At 48.3% G+C, this 13,848-nt stretch overlaps 1 protein-coding gene across 1 annotated transcript in view; it reads right to left on the reverse strand.

Annotated features, from left to right (window-relative positions):
- The window catches only part of TSPAN7 (tetraspanin 7), a 120,924-nt gene that overhangs the window by 8,712 nt on the left and 98,364 nt on the right, over positions 1–13,848 (reverse strand). The window contains exons 3-6 of the mRNA XM_059385359.1: positions 10,070–10,144; positions 7,404–7,499; positions 5,848–6,003; positions 28–111 (exon numbers count right to left, since the gene is read on the reverse strand). Coding sequence (XP_059241342.1) covers positions 28–111; positions 5,848–6,003; positions 7,404–7,499; positions 10,070–10,144 — 411 coding nt within the window. The remainder of the gene's footprint in view (positions 1–27; positions 112–5,847; positions 6,004–7,403; positions 7,500–10,069; positions 10,145–13,848) is intronic.

Genomic DNA, 13,848 nt, shown 5'->3' on the forward strand with positions numbered 1-13,848 from the left:
GCCTGACCGCACAATTACACAGCCTACCTGGGAGAACGCAATTCCAAAAGCCACTCCGGCGATGATTCCCATGTTGGTCTCCATGAAACTGGTCACCAGATCATAACAACCCTGCAAACAGAGAGAGAGAGAGAGAGTGTGTGTGTCAGGGCCTCAAAGACACATTTCACACCCAGGCCAGACTGAGCTGTGTTAGCCTGCAACCCTAGCCAATATACACTCCAACCCGCAGTCGGCAAATCCAGCTGCCTCTCACCCTAGGAACTCGCTAGCATTCTGTCCAAACTCAAAAAAAGGAAAATTTCGAACATAAGTAAAGGTACAGAGAGTAGTACTGTGACCTCCCGAGTGACCCTTTCTCTAACCTTACAATGAACATGTAGCCAATCTGGTTTCATTTAAATCTCAGCTCTCCTCCCCTGGCTGGTCTATTTTAAAACAAGTCCCAGATATGTCGTTTCATCCAGAAATGTTTCAGCGGTAGGATGAAGTGTAGCAGGACATCTGTCAGACCTATGAAACAAACCCGCAGACTTCGACCGTACAGAAGCATTCCACATCCTTGCACAGGAAGACTCAGAATAATAAACATGGTTACTAGCATTTTGATAACAAGTGACACAATCTTAGAAAAGTAAGTCAAATCATCAGGTTGTGGGGTGGTGAATGCCTACTACCTTTATTGTGTTTTGGGGTTTTTCCTAAGGAGACGATTAAGCTTTTTTTTTTTTCTTTTTTTTAAACACGGAAAAACCTATGTTTTATAGTCCTCCTTTCCATAAATTTACTATGGGACCTTGAACAAGTCACATCTCCTTTTTTTTTTTTTAAGATTTATTTATTTTGAGAGGGGGGAGACAGTGGGGGGAATGGCAGAGGGAGAGGAGGAGAGAGAGAGAATCTCAAGCAGACTCCCTGAGATCAGGACCTGAGCTGAAACCAAGAGTCGGACGCCTAACTGGCTGAGTCACCAAGGCGTTCCCTCACTTCTCCTTTCTAGGTGTCAATAACTTCGTCCATAAAATGAAGTGAATTTTCCTTTCACATACAATGAAATCTCCAAATGCTGTGATTAAAACCAACACCCATTTTTTTTAAATTTTAAAGATTTTATTTATTTGTCAGAGAGAGAGAGAGGGAGCGACAGTGAGCACTGGCAGACAGAATGGCAGGCAGGGACAGAGGGAGAAGCAGGCTCCCCGCCGAGCAAGGAGCCCGATGCGGGACTCGATCCCAGGACACCAGGATCATGACCTGAGCCGAAGGCAGCTGCTCAACCAACTGAGCCACCCAGGTGTCCCAAAACCAACACCCATTTTATGAATTTCAATGTTAGTGTAATACTGATAAAGTCAATCACCTTTCTTTAAAATAAATGATCTGGCTGGAGTTCAACCAGGTTGCTAAATAAGTTTGTTTGCTGTTGTTATTTGGGATTACATTTTATCAACCTGGTCCAAGTAGGAAACACCAAATTTTGTGTATCGCCCATAATGCAAAGGCACAAGCTGACTCTTCCTGTTAAACACCTGACAGGTTGAATTCTCTCTCTCTCTCTCTCTCTCTCTCTCTCTCTCTGTGTGTGTGTGTGTGTGTGTGTGTTTATATGTATATTTATTTGAAACTGGGCCAAGTCAGCCTAGATTTCTGAACTGACTTATATAGTCTCAGAAGACATGTTTTTTTTTCTAGTTTTCTGAAAAACGGCTTCTACTTGAATATATAAGTCTGCAGAAACCAAGACATTAATTTTATAAACAGGGTAAAAAGAATTCTTGTTTATCAAGAAAGGCACACTAAATTGCAATGATATCTGAAGACCACACACACACACACACAAAGAAGAAACCATGTCTCCCACACTGGAATTCAAAATTACCAATTTAACATTTCTCAGAGCTTAGGAAAATTCTACCAGTGCTGTAGCTTCTAATAAGTGATATTTTATGCGTCTGCAGTCTGTCTGCAGAGAAGTGTTTGACCTAGCAGCAGCGCTCTGACAACGTGCTTTCAGTGCAATGGGCCGACTGTACTCCTTGGTTAGCTGATGCAAATGTGAAGCCTGGAGGCGGGTGGGAAAGGAAATCTGCTTCTACTCATGAGAGATTTTGAAATTTGATTCTCCCTTTGTAGTAGAAGACTGCTTGCTGATTTCATTTTTACTAGTGAAAGTATCTGTCACACTACTTTTCAAAAGGTAGTGGAAGGGAGAGCAGGTTGGGTTAGGAAGAACTCAATGCAAGAAGAGACATGGGTATTGGAACACTTTCCCGGACGGTACTGGCTAGGGCCGTGTTTTGCCCAGGTGGCCATCATGACCTTATCTCCCCCCCCCCCCGACTGATGGTTGGGCTGAGAGATGAAGTTCATTCAGTCCAACGCCAGTGGTAGGTCACCTCAAGATACGGAAACCCAAACCCAACAATAAAGACCAGAGAAAAGCAAGGCAGGTGATTTTTCTCACTCTATAATATACATTGGCATAGGTATTTTTCCTATGAACTTCAATTCTGCATGTAAGCGGAATATATTTTTCTGACATATGATTTCTGTTCCGTTTGTAGGAGACTCGGAGCAGAGTCAATCACATTTTTGGTAAGCCCACTCCAACCAGCAAGAGCAACTGGAAACATGCATCTCTGCCATTAGTGCAACTGTGACAAAATCGTTCTCTCTCAACGTTGCTCCTCAAAGTGGAGATCTTCCAGGGGCAGCAGCATCCCCTGAGAATTTGCTAGAAATGCAGAATCTGAGGCCTCCCTCCAGACTTCCTCCATCAGAATCTGCCAAATCCCTGGGTTATTCATTTTTAATGAATTTTAATGAATGTGACCACTATCTCTAGAGTTTCAGCTGCCCATTAAAGCTTGAGGAACACTCTTCTAGAAGAAAAGTTCTCCCATGGCTTTTCATTCTAAAGAAGACAGCAAATTAATGAATCCTATCAGTAGGACGGTTCCTTAAAATGAAGAGATGAAAGTGATTTCGCTTCTTTGCCATTGTGTAAACAGTGTACGATCAAGGTTGAAATCAATACTTTCCGCCTCTGGATTCCTCTGTTTACGAGGTGGGACCCATGAGCCCATTCTCCATATCTCAGCTCAGATCTGCAGAGGGCAAGGCCATGTTTACATTCTACCTCATGTTTCCTACTACACTGTGATCTTATCTGCCCACAACAATCTCTTTTCATTTCCTCAAATGAAAGCCTGGTGGTCAGGCATGAGAGAAACCTACAGAGACCTGCTAAGTGTCCTAGGAAACATTCAGAAACAGAACAGGTCCTTTGCTTGCCCTCTCTGCATGTCGAAACCAACACAGTCACGGATGGGAAATATCTCTCTTGCCCTCGCTCTTAAAAAAAATGTCAAGAATTCGAGGGAGCAGGGGCCCAGTTAGTGCTGTCAGCCACGTGAACTGCAGACGTTTCAACATCCTGCTGGCTAAAACAAAATAAATCCTGTCCCCTACACAAAAAAATAAATATCCTGTTCAGCTAGTCTCACCTCCCTCCTGCTTCTCTCCCAGGGACTTGAACAAGGCAGGTTGCACAGGCTGCCAGGTGAGAGCCAAGAGTCATCTTTCAGTGCTATTAAATCGTAGGGTTCAAGACATGAAAGGATCCACAGGGATTAAGAATGTGTGTATTCTAGACAGCACGATTCCGTGGAACTACAGGGGCAGTGCTTAAGCCTCCTGGGGGAGGGAGTCAGGAGAGGGGGGTTAACATTTATGAGTGTTTCCCATTAGGTATTCACCCCAGCCCTATCTCCTGCGTTTTACAGGTGAGGCCTCCGAGACTTAGACCTGGGCCTTCATTTGTCTCAGAGGTCCCCATGGGCATGAAATGAGCCTCAGTAGGCAAATGTCACTCTTTCCTCACTTCTCCACAGAGAAAGCCAGGTTGAAGTTAAACCCCCTTTCCAGGTATCTGAGTTGTCCCGGAAAATGTAAATCAAGCAGGATGGGCGTGTGTGGGGGGGAGACAGGGATTGAGGTCACTTTGCAGGTTATCAATGAATGAAATGGAAAAAAAAATGGTGCCCTATCTTTCTTTCTGGGAAGAATTCTAAAGATCATAGAGATGCACTATAGGATAGGATTCCGAACATGCCTTTGAAGACTAACAAAGATCTTCCCTCTGAGGATATGCTACATCATTCCTGATAAAGGACAGTGTGGTAGAGAGGGAGACAAACCTCACCACCTCCCTGGTGCTGTTTGCGCTGTAGCTGACATTGAACATCACACTTAATGTTTCTCTGGTCCTTACTCAGGGCCAGGCCCTGTGTTGTAGCAACTATCTCGTTCTGTCCTCCTGCTGATCCTAAGAGGCAGGAATGATCATCCCCTTTTGTAGCTGAGAAAAAATGAGAAAATATGACTGAGAAAGGTCACCCCTAGTAGGTGGCTAAGCCGGAATTGAAACTGGAGTTGGACGCCATAGCCCATGCCCCTGAATTTTAGATCCCCAACTTTCACAAAGGGAAAGGAAGTTTGGGGGTAAAAAAAGATGACCCAGTCTGATGGGTGCTGCATCCACAAACAACCTCCTGGGGCTCTGTCATGCTCGGACCTCACTGCCTTGGAGCTGGGTATGCTCGGAGCTTCGTAAAATGGCAGCATGAGGACATCTCTGGGGGCTCAGTGGGGCTGCCCATGAAGAGACCAGAAGTCACCTTACCAATGAGACACAAAGGAAGGCTCAACCTTTGGGTTCATAAGAAAATTCCAAGAGGAAAAGATGTCTTCTTAGCTAAGACAAGAAGCAGTCAGCACGAAACATCTGACCGCATTGCATCCATAACAGGTCATAAGCCCAGAATGACACAATGAACTTCTAGAACGTCAACAATGCTTTGCAGCATTTATGCTACAAATACCAACATTAAATGGGTAAAATACAGAAGCCATCTCTTAACATTCTCATCTTGAGAGGATGGCTACTGTCTATGAATTATTCAGCAGTTGGCCCAGATCGCATCAAGAGTTGAAGACCTTGGAAGAATAGAATTTTATCTGAGTCAGAAAAGAAAACTGACCCGATGGCTGCATAACAGCAGGTGAAGTCAACAGAGGGTTGGTGTTTTCCTCCCTTCTGTTCTACCAAAACTTATTTTCTATGTGGCATTTCTCTAAATCTTTCAGACTACGGACACAGCCTTCAAACCTGTCTTATCATGCCTTCACCCTATTCTCTGTGAAGTGGAAGACAGAATTGGTCTTCCTTCTGATGACTGAAATTCTATTTCCCTCATTTTCACTACCGACTACCTTTCCAATGTCTTTTAGCCAGTTCTCTCTCTCTCTCTCTCTGTCTCTCTCTCTCTGATTTCTTTGGGAGTCAGGATGCTGACAGTGAGTTGAAGCGGAGTTGCTGATTTCTTTTCCTCAAGCAGAGAATACCTTAAAATAAAGGCCACCATCCTGACAGAAGCAGATGTTGTCTGTCAACTCTCATCCCCCTTCGTGCTAAGGACTGGCACCCAGCTGTGAAGAACCCCATGTTTAGAAGGTAGATTGAGCAGGAGAAAGACAGCCAGGAAGAAGAAAGGCCACAGTCCCTGTCTGACATCAGCCCAGGTGAGCAGGAACCGTTGCTCAACCTTCCTCTCGGTGCCTGGTTTCTTTCTGCTGAGTCACAGGAGCTCCTTCAGCAGTGGATGGCCTCGGGTGCCTCGTCCCAGACAGGGAAGGGCCCCAGGGAAAGACTCCGCCCTCTCGCCAAGACTACCATTTCTGATCCATTTGACACAGTTTCACAGAAGCACACCCACCAAAAGCCCCCCGGCCTCCAGCCCCCTCAGCCTTCACCATGGATCCCGTCAGGGCTGAGAGCAAGCCTACCTTCTGGTTCACTTTGGTGGCAGCCACGGTCAGATTGTGCAGGTCCTGGGGGTTGCAGTCGGTTTCATTCATGCAGCAGCTCGGGGGGATGCCGTGCTCCAGGAAGTAGGGGCTGGTGCTCCAGTTGGTGTAGTTCTGCACGCCGCAGCAGCTCAGCTGTCAAGGGGGCAAGGGCGTGAATCCAAGTGTGCGGATCACAGACATCGTGCTCTCCTGCCCCACCACCCCGCGTGCGCCATTTCGACGAGGAACTTGGGCCAAGACCCTAAGTCAACAGGCACAGCTTTGGTGAGGAAAGGTGAGCTCCACAAACGCTCGTACTCACTGGGAAGCCTGCCTGAACTGAGAGAAGGAAGCCAGCCCCAGACTGCATATGGTGTTGGCTTTCTTACCACGTCCACAAAGTAAAGCCGGGTTCTCTGGCCTGGCTCTGCACGGAAATCACCTGTGTGGACTGGCTGCTATTCCAGGTACGGAGCGACTAAACCAGGCTTCTTGGTGGGGAAGCCAAGATAAGAAAGGCTTTAAAAAGCTCTTTTTAAGGCTTATAGATCATAGGATCTATGCCAATAAGCAAATGGTTAAGGGTGGGGAGGAAGAGAGTGCTGGCGTTGGTAAACTGTGTGTTGCCATCTGCTCTTACCAGTGAGAATTTTGGGGGACATGGCCATGCCTAGCCCTTCACAGACTACAGCTGCTTGTGTGCCTCCAGAACAGAGCTGTGTAGTCGTGACACAGACTGACGGCATGGCCCTCAAAGCCTAAAACAGTGACCACAGGACCCTTTCCAGAAAAAGTGTGCCAGCCTCTGACGTAGAGAATGTTAGAGGAAATGGGGCAAAAGTAGAAATGAATTACTGAATCTGGGTAAAGTGTATATGGTTTCTTATACTCTGCTGTCAAGTTTTCTGGTAAGTTTGGAAGGTTCTCAAAATGCCAACAACAACAACAAAATAAAATAAAAATACTGCTGCTGAAGTAAAAGACAAAGGAAAACACAGAACCCGCACCCCATCCAAAAAGCTCCCTAGGTGATCCAGCTGAAGCGGGAGGATTTGGCACCAGCATCTGTCCCCCTGAGCACCTCCCGGTAGGGGACAGCTACTTCCCTCAGCTCCTCGGCAAAGCACCAGGCAGCCTGGGGCACTCCCACTCCTGCCTTGGCTTCTCCTAGGCCCACCGTTCACCCCCACCACACTGCCCAAGCCAGTAAACACAGCTCACCAGAGCGCTCCACTCAGTCTGAAGAAACCACTTCCAGAATGCCAGCCTTTGGGCGCCAGTGCTAAGCAAGGCTGCTGTACCTTGAGTACCTCCTTTCTAAGGCTTTGGGTGTTAAGGGCAAGCTAGCTTTCCTTGGGAGGCTCCTAATTCATACTGATGAAAGGCCAGCCACAGGCACTGGTTCCCTTGATGCTAATTACCCGGATAACTGGACCCTGGACAAAGACTGGGTGTGAACTCTTGGCAATGGAAGTGGAGGACAGAAGTCAGTAGCAAGTGCCGATGGCCCCACGCCCCCAGTACCCCCAAGTCTGAGGCCTGACGTCACTTACGCTGCGCTGCACGTGATCCACTGCCCGGCTCCTCTCGTCATTGCCGTTGTAATTCTGCATGGCATCCGTGTAAGTCCTCAGGAAGGTGTCCTTGATCTGCAGAAGGCAGGGAGGAATACGATTCTGGTCCACCGCCACCCAGACGGACTCAGATTTGTACTGAATTCTACCCCAAAATGGCCTCTTCTGAAAAATCTCTGAATCAATGTAGGCCAGGGGGTGGGGGTGGAATGCCCTGTTTTCTGAGACGAAAAATCTCAGGAAATCCGCTGAGGGATTTATTAGCTCAGGAATTAAAAAAAAAAAAAAAAGGTTTTCCTCATCTGTAATCCAAAGAAAGAAGTCTGCCTCGTGGCCAGCTTCTGAAAGAGCCGTGAGAGTGAGTCCCAACCTCAGGCCTGGCTTTTCTCCTGATTTTCTTCAAATTGATTGATGGCCATCGTTCTGTCTGTAACTTTTCCTGCCCTCGCTCAGAAGAATAACAAAGGGCAGGCCACTAGGGGCGGGAAGACTGATGGCGCTGTGACCAGACACGGATCGCTGTTCTAGCATACAGGAGTGGGGCAAAACCAGCCTGCACTTAACCTGTCTTTATCGAGGCCAAAAAGAGAGGCAGAAGGACGTGAACTTTTCTTGTTACGAGGTAGTTCACAAAACCCTCTTCCTCCTCCGGGAGCACATTTGGCCGAGGGTTAACTTTCAAGCTCTCTGTTCCCCTGGAAACCCACTGAAGGGGGCATGTCAGGTGTGTTACCATGCAACTCCCCATGTCTGGTGAGACTGCCCCCGACTGCCAAAATGACCCTGGAGGGGGAGGACGGCAGATGACAGTAATGGCCTGGTGGGAAGCGGTGGGCTGAGTACGGCGCCAGTCTCACAGAGGCAGGCACCTTGTGGAAATACCGGGCGCTCTGCCCGTGGACCAGTGGACACTAGTCCCTTGGAGCTTCTAAGCCAAGGTGGATACTGCACCTGGCTGTGTCCTCATTTCACTGCACCTGCACGGTTTCTGTGGGCTGGGCAGGGGCACACGGAGTAAACCCCGGGCCACTGTGAAGACTTCCGCTGGAGAAACAAGCCCTTTGCCCCTTGTCAAAGGGTGGCACCCCATCCCCACCTCCCACTCCACTCAGGGTGTCAGAGGCACGGGTGCAAGCTGGATGAGGGTGTCCAGGCCCTGGGTATCCCTCCTCCTGCCCCCCGGGGAGCCCAGTCACGGCAGCATATGGGAGGAGAGCGGGCAGGGGCTCAGCTGTGTCTGGAGTTCACACATGCGTCAGGGGCACCTCTGGGGCCGTGGAGGTCAGGACCTCATCAGGTTTCACCTCGCCTGACAATAAAAATGGGGAGTCTAATTCCAGATGCAGCACCCGTACAAAATGGGTTCTAGAAGTCGGCCTCGACACCCGAGATCTCACCTCTGGTGAGAGGAAAACCAGAACAATGGGGAAAGGGGTAGAAGGCGCCACGAGCTAGCTCACTGGGAACCGAACTTGGCCAAGCACAGAAACAGGGCCTAGGACAGATCATGCCAGACTTTCAACAGCCTCGGTGCGTTTTCCATCTTTAACTTGCTTCCCCACCGCCCCTTTCTAACACATGCATCCCGACTTCTGGCTTTACTGCTATTTACAGGGCACAATACCAGACCGTGGGGGGAGTTAGCTTCAGGGTAGCACGTACCCTGTCTGACCTGTCACCACTATACATGTCTGACAGGGGACACCGTGGTGGCTACAGACAGCATGATGGCATCTCGTCTCTGCCTGAGTGTCTACCCATTGTCTCAATAGAGCAGCCCCAGTGACAGTCCATGGGAGGAGGGCCACACAGGATGCAAAACAGCCAGCAATGTCCTTGAAACCACAGTTACGATCACAAAACAGCATTCAGAATTCTTTTTCTCCAGCCTCCGAAGTCTAAACCTATTACATGTCACTTCGAAACAAAGCCACGCAGGGGTGTCAGATCATGATGGTCCTTTCCTCTATTCCCCTCGCCACCACAGAGTAGCAGGGCTCCTCACTCCTGGGCTGGCAAGGGGTGGCTGCCAGGGCTCTGGGGAGGGAAGAGGGGAGTGAGTGTAAGCTGTTTGGGGGAAATCAAGTAGTCACAGAAATCTCGTTATATAGACACCCACTTGGGCCTTTTGCTGAAGCTGCTGGTTTGTTTTTTTTTTTTTTAAGATTCCATTTATTTATTTGATAGAGATCACAAGTAGGCAGAAAGGCAGGCAGAGAGAGAGGAAGGGAAGCAGGCTCCCTGCTGAGCAGAGAGCCCGATGTGAGGCTCGATCCCAGGACCCTGGGATCATGACCCGAGCCAAAGGCAGAGGCTTTTACCCACTGAGCCACCCAGGTGCCCCCGAAGCTGCTGTTTTTAAAAGAGTATATATGATCGACAGCGAAGGTCACTGCTTTAAAACAAGGTGGAGAATCACTTCCTGCAGGAGCTCTTTCACAGAATGGAGTGAGGATCCACACCTAAGGTTTCGAGTCTGGTGAAATTCCTGCGTTTAGATTTTTTATTGGCATTTCACCCCCTATGAAGTGAGACCGTCGGCGACACAGCTAACCTCGCTGTGCCCCTCACACATTATAAGAGGCTTTAAAAGTCCTCATCCCAGAAGACCCTCTAACTGCGTTCTCTGTTCTGTGTATACTTACCTCATGACGGAACACGAATCCAGAAATGCCGGCAACCAGCTCAGCCAGGAACACCAGCGACAGAAACATGGCATACTGAAAATCAAGCACACGGGGACAAAGGCAGACATGTCAGGATTGGGGTGAGGGCTCCTTTGGGGTTAGGTGACTTCGCCATTTCAGGGAACCGCACAGATCCTCACCTCCCCCAGCCAAAGCGGAGAAAAAGTTTAAAAATACTCTTGTCCAGATTTCCCTACATGAGCCTCAATATGGAAATGTGTCTGTTTAATATGCATAAGTGTTGTGGGCCACACACGCTGAGAAGAGCTCATCCGCAGACTCAGCTCAACCAGGAGAAATGTGGAAGGGCTTTTTATAACTCAGGTAGCTACTGTTTTTGATGTTAGAATTAGGGAGCAAGAAGGTACGCTGGGAGGAAAAGATAAGGAGGTCATGGTTCTGCCCTGTCTAGGGGCGTCCTTCCGACCACCTGCCCCATGGCGGTTGGCTGGCGTCCGCAGGCATCCTCCAGCTGCATTCTGCAAGCTGAGCGTAGTCCCTCCACCCACGGACCCCTAGGAGCCCATTTCGTTTCCCAGCTTTTCCATCGCTGGGAAGATGTCCTTTCTCTCGGCCACAGTACTTGTAACTTCCACTCCCTGATGCTAGCATGGCTTTCAGGAGATCGGAGAACCAGCCCAGCCTTGCTCCTAGGCAAGGGCCCTTTGGATGTGGGACCACAGCCCTGACGTGAACCTACTGCTTCTCTTCGTTTGGGTGAATCCCTGCAGTTTTCTTCAGCACGTCTCCTAAAATGGCTTCAGACCCTCTTTGTTTGCAACCGTATGGAGCTCCTGCTGACAGAGAGCCCTGAATGCACACAGGTCCACGTTCTTCCTCGATGTGGTAATTGGGCTTGAGTGCAGCACTTAGAGCCAGGGCCAGGGGCCTACTTTCCTCTCCAGCTCTGCACAGCATGTGGGGTTGATAGTGTTTAAAAAGCTAGTAAGCTACATGACTGTAAGTATCTGAAACCCTTAGTGCTTCTTATTCATTTCATGCTTCCCGTACTTTCCAAGTTAATTGTGTGTTTGTGTGTTTGTGTGTGTGTGTGCGCACGTGTGCGCTTACTTCAGGGATAAATTACATGGTACTTATGAGACATTAAGGGTTTCCATTTTTGTGCCTTTGAAAAGCAGATAAAAGGAAAGAGAAGGGATTCTTTTCCTACAAGGCATATGTCTTACAATCTGTTTCTTCTCATCTCAAAATGAAATACAACAGTCCTGAATGTTTGGAATGGTCCTAGGTGATGCTGTAGAATTTGGATAGACTCGACATGGTCACATTACTTACTTTAGAGTGTACATATGTGCACAGGATCATAAATTATTTTTCTCGGCCAGTGGCACATATGTTAAAAGGAGGAAAGACTGGCTTAAAAGGCCAGTTTTGTTCGAAACCTTAACAAAAGTCTCTATACACACTTATAGCACAGCCAGTAAAACAGCAAACATAGTTCTGAGTAGAATGCTCCATGTACATGACCTTGGTCTCTCAACTTAGTACACAATGCAGTGAGAAGCAGATGTGACTCCGCAGAGAGTCTCACACCAGGCCTACAACCCACCAGAAAGTCCTGTGGGAAAGTAACCATCAGGAGGCAGGGGAACAAAGGACAATTGACCACATGGTCAGAAGTTTATGGTTTAGGTCCTAGCTTTGTCGTGGGCTAACTCTTAGGAAAGAGGCAGCCACACTGGGCCTCCATAAAGTGGAAGCAGTTATTTTCAGTTGCTTTGCAATTAATGAGGTTAAATGAGGATCATTAAATTCTAGACTGACAGTTAATCAAGTGATCTCTGCTCTTGTCTGCCAGATCAGCAATTTCCTGTCTCTGGGAAGTTCCCTGTTTCCAGAAGCTTCCAGAGAACAGCTGCTTCTCCTTCAGAAGACCTTGGCCAAAAGCCTACTGGTGAAAGCTTGTACTAAAGTACAAGTGGTAGGGGTCGGGTTTTCTCCATGTGAAAATACTATAGTAGACAGAGTTAGGGCTTTGGAAGGTGACATGTGTGGGTTCCAGTTCCAGCTGTCTCCACACTAGCTGGGTGAAGCTGGGCAGGTTATGCACTCAGTATGGCATCTAGCAGAGAAAAGGAACTGATTTTTTTTCAAAGGCCAAAGCCAAAAACTAAATGAAACCCCCCAAAACTTTTCCCCAAAGGCTCAGGGAGCTCACGAGTGGTAGGAGAAAAAGGCAGAGTGGTTTGGAGTGTCCTTTAGCAGAGTCCAGCGCACTCTTTCATACATAGGGACAGAGGCCCAGAGAGGTTACATCCCTGACATTAAAGACCTAAACCAGGTCTCCTACCTTCTTGTTTGGACAGGTGGATTCTTAGCCATCTTTCTTTTCTATGCCTCTGAGATGAATTCTCCCCCTGCTACGCATTGTACTAAATGGGAGGCTCTCCGCCCCTGCTGTAGCATCAAATCACCTGGAGAGCTTTGGAGAATGTGGTGCCAGGGCCCCCCCCCCAAACATTCTGGTTCAGCTGGCTGGAGGTGGGACCCCTCACAAAAGTGTTTTTGAAAAGCTGTCCAGGTGATGGAAGAAGGCATGCAGAGTTGAGGACTAGACCAAAAGAGATGCCGGTGCTTGGAAGAAGCTCTAGAAGGTGGACCCAGGAGTGGAATGGCAGGTGACAGCAGCAGAAATGCCTCTGTATGGCCTCACTGTGGTTCTTCCACCAACCTGGAAGAATCCATGCTGGCCGGGCCATTGGCCTCCTGCCTGGTCTGCAGAACGGAAGGGGCCAGAGCAACCACTACCTCCACAGAGTTGTCGAGAGAGACTGCTCAGTGCCACTTGGGAAGGTGGTTCCTTTGCAGTGAGTCACCCTCTCCCCCATATCTGTCACTAGAGGGTATTCAATGTCACCCTAACCTAGAGCTAACCACAGCACTGAGGGGCTCTTCACTCTCCCCTTTCACAAAATGAGGCGTCTGAAAGAAATGTCTTTGAACAAAGTGTTCTTTTGAGGAGAGGCCTTTGCTACCTCTGATCTATAAAATCCTTTAACGTTAACACTCATCGATGAAGAGCATTGGGTGGTGAGTGGACAATTAGGCAAGGAGTCTACCCAAAAAATTAAGAATCATGGTAACAGCCTTGTGACAGCCTGCCCCTTACCCTTTGGGAAATATCACGCTGTGTGTGTCCTATTGCAGTAAAGGCGCCCAGCCCTGGGCCTGGCAGCCAACAGTTGGCACAGCATCAACCCTCTGTTGAGGGTTGGGGGGAGCTCTGGCTGAGCTGCTCTCATAGCTCTGAGCCGGAGTACACAGGTTGAGAGAAGAACGTGCCCATGCAGCCAAGCATGGCCAAGTTCAAGGAGGCAGAAGGTATTTCTACAGTGGGAACCTAAAGCCGAAAGGCTGTTGATGTTCCAGAGGCTGCCCTGCCCACCAAAGCTGCACGTCACACACCTGAAGAGATTTCTAAGAAGCAGTTCAGAACGAGACCAAGGCATTGTGCCAAGAGGATATAAATGGCTTCTGGAAATCACAGGCCACTGCTTTGTCACTACCTACCTCGAGGCACCAGAACCAGAATTTTTGGTGCCAGGCTGTGTTTGCGGTTGTTTTGTCCTCTACGGGAGTAAAGGGTGGATTAGGTAAGAGTCTGGACTAAAATTAGTGTCCATGCGTATTGGCTCGTAGGTGGCTTTAAGATGGGCTTTAAGATGTCGCTTTCATGTGATTTAAATTTTTTCACAAAGTTGTTGAAAGAGCAGCAT

The sequence above is a fragment of the Mustela nigripes genome, chromosome X (assembly GCF_022355385.1).
Source record: "Mustela nigripes isolate SB6536 chromosome X, MUSNIG.SB6536, whole genome shotgun sequence".
NCBI lineage: Eukaryota > Metazoa > Chordata > Mammalia > Carnivora > Mustelidae > Mustela > Mustela nigripes.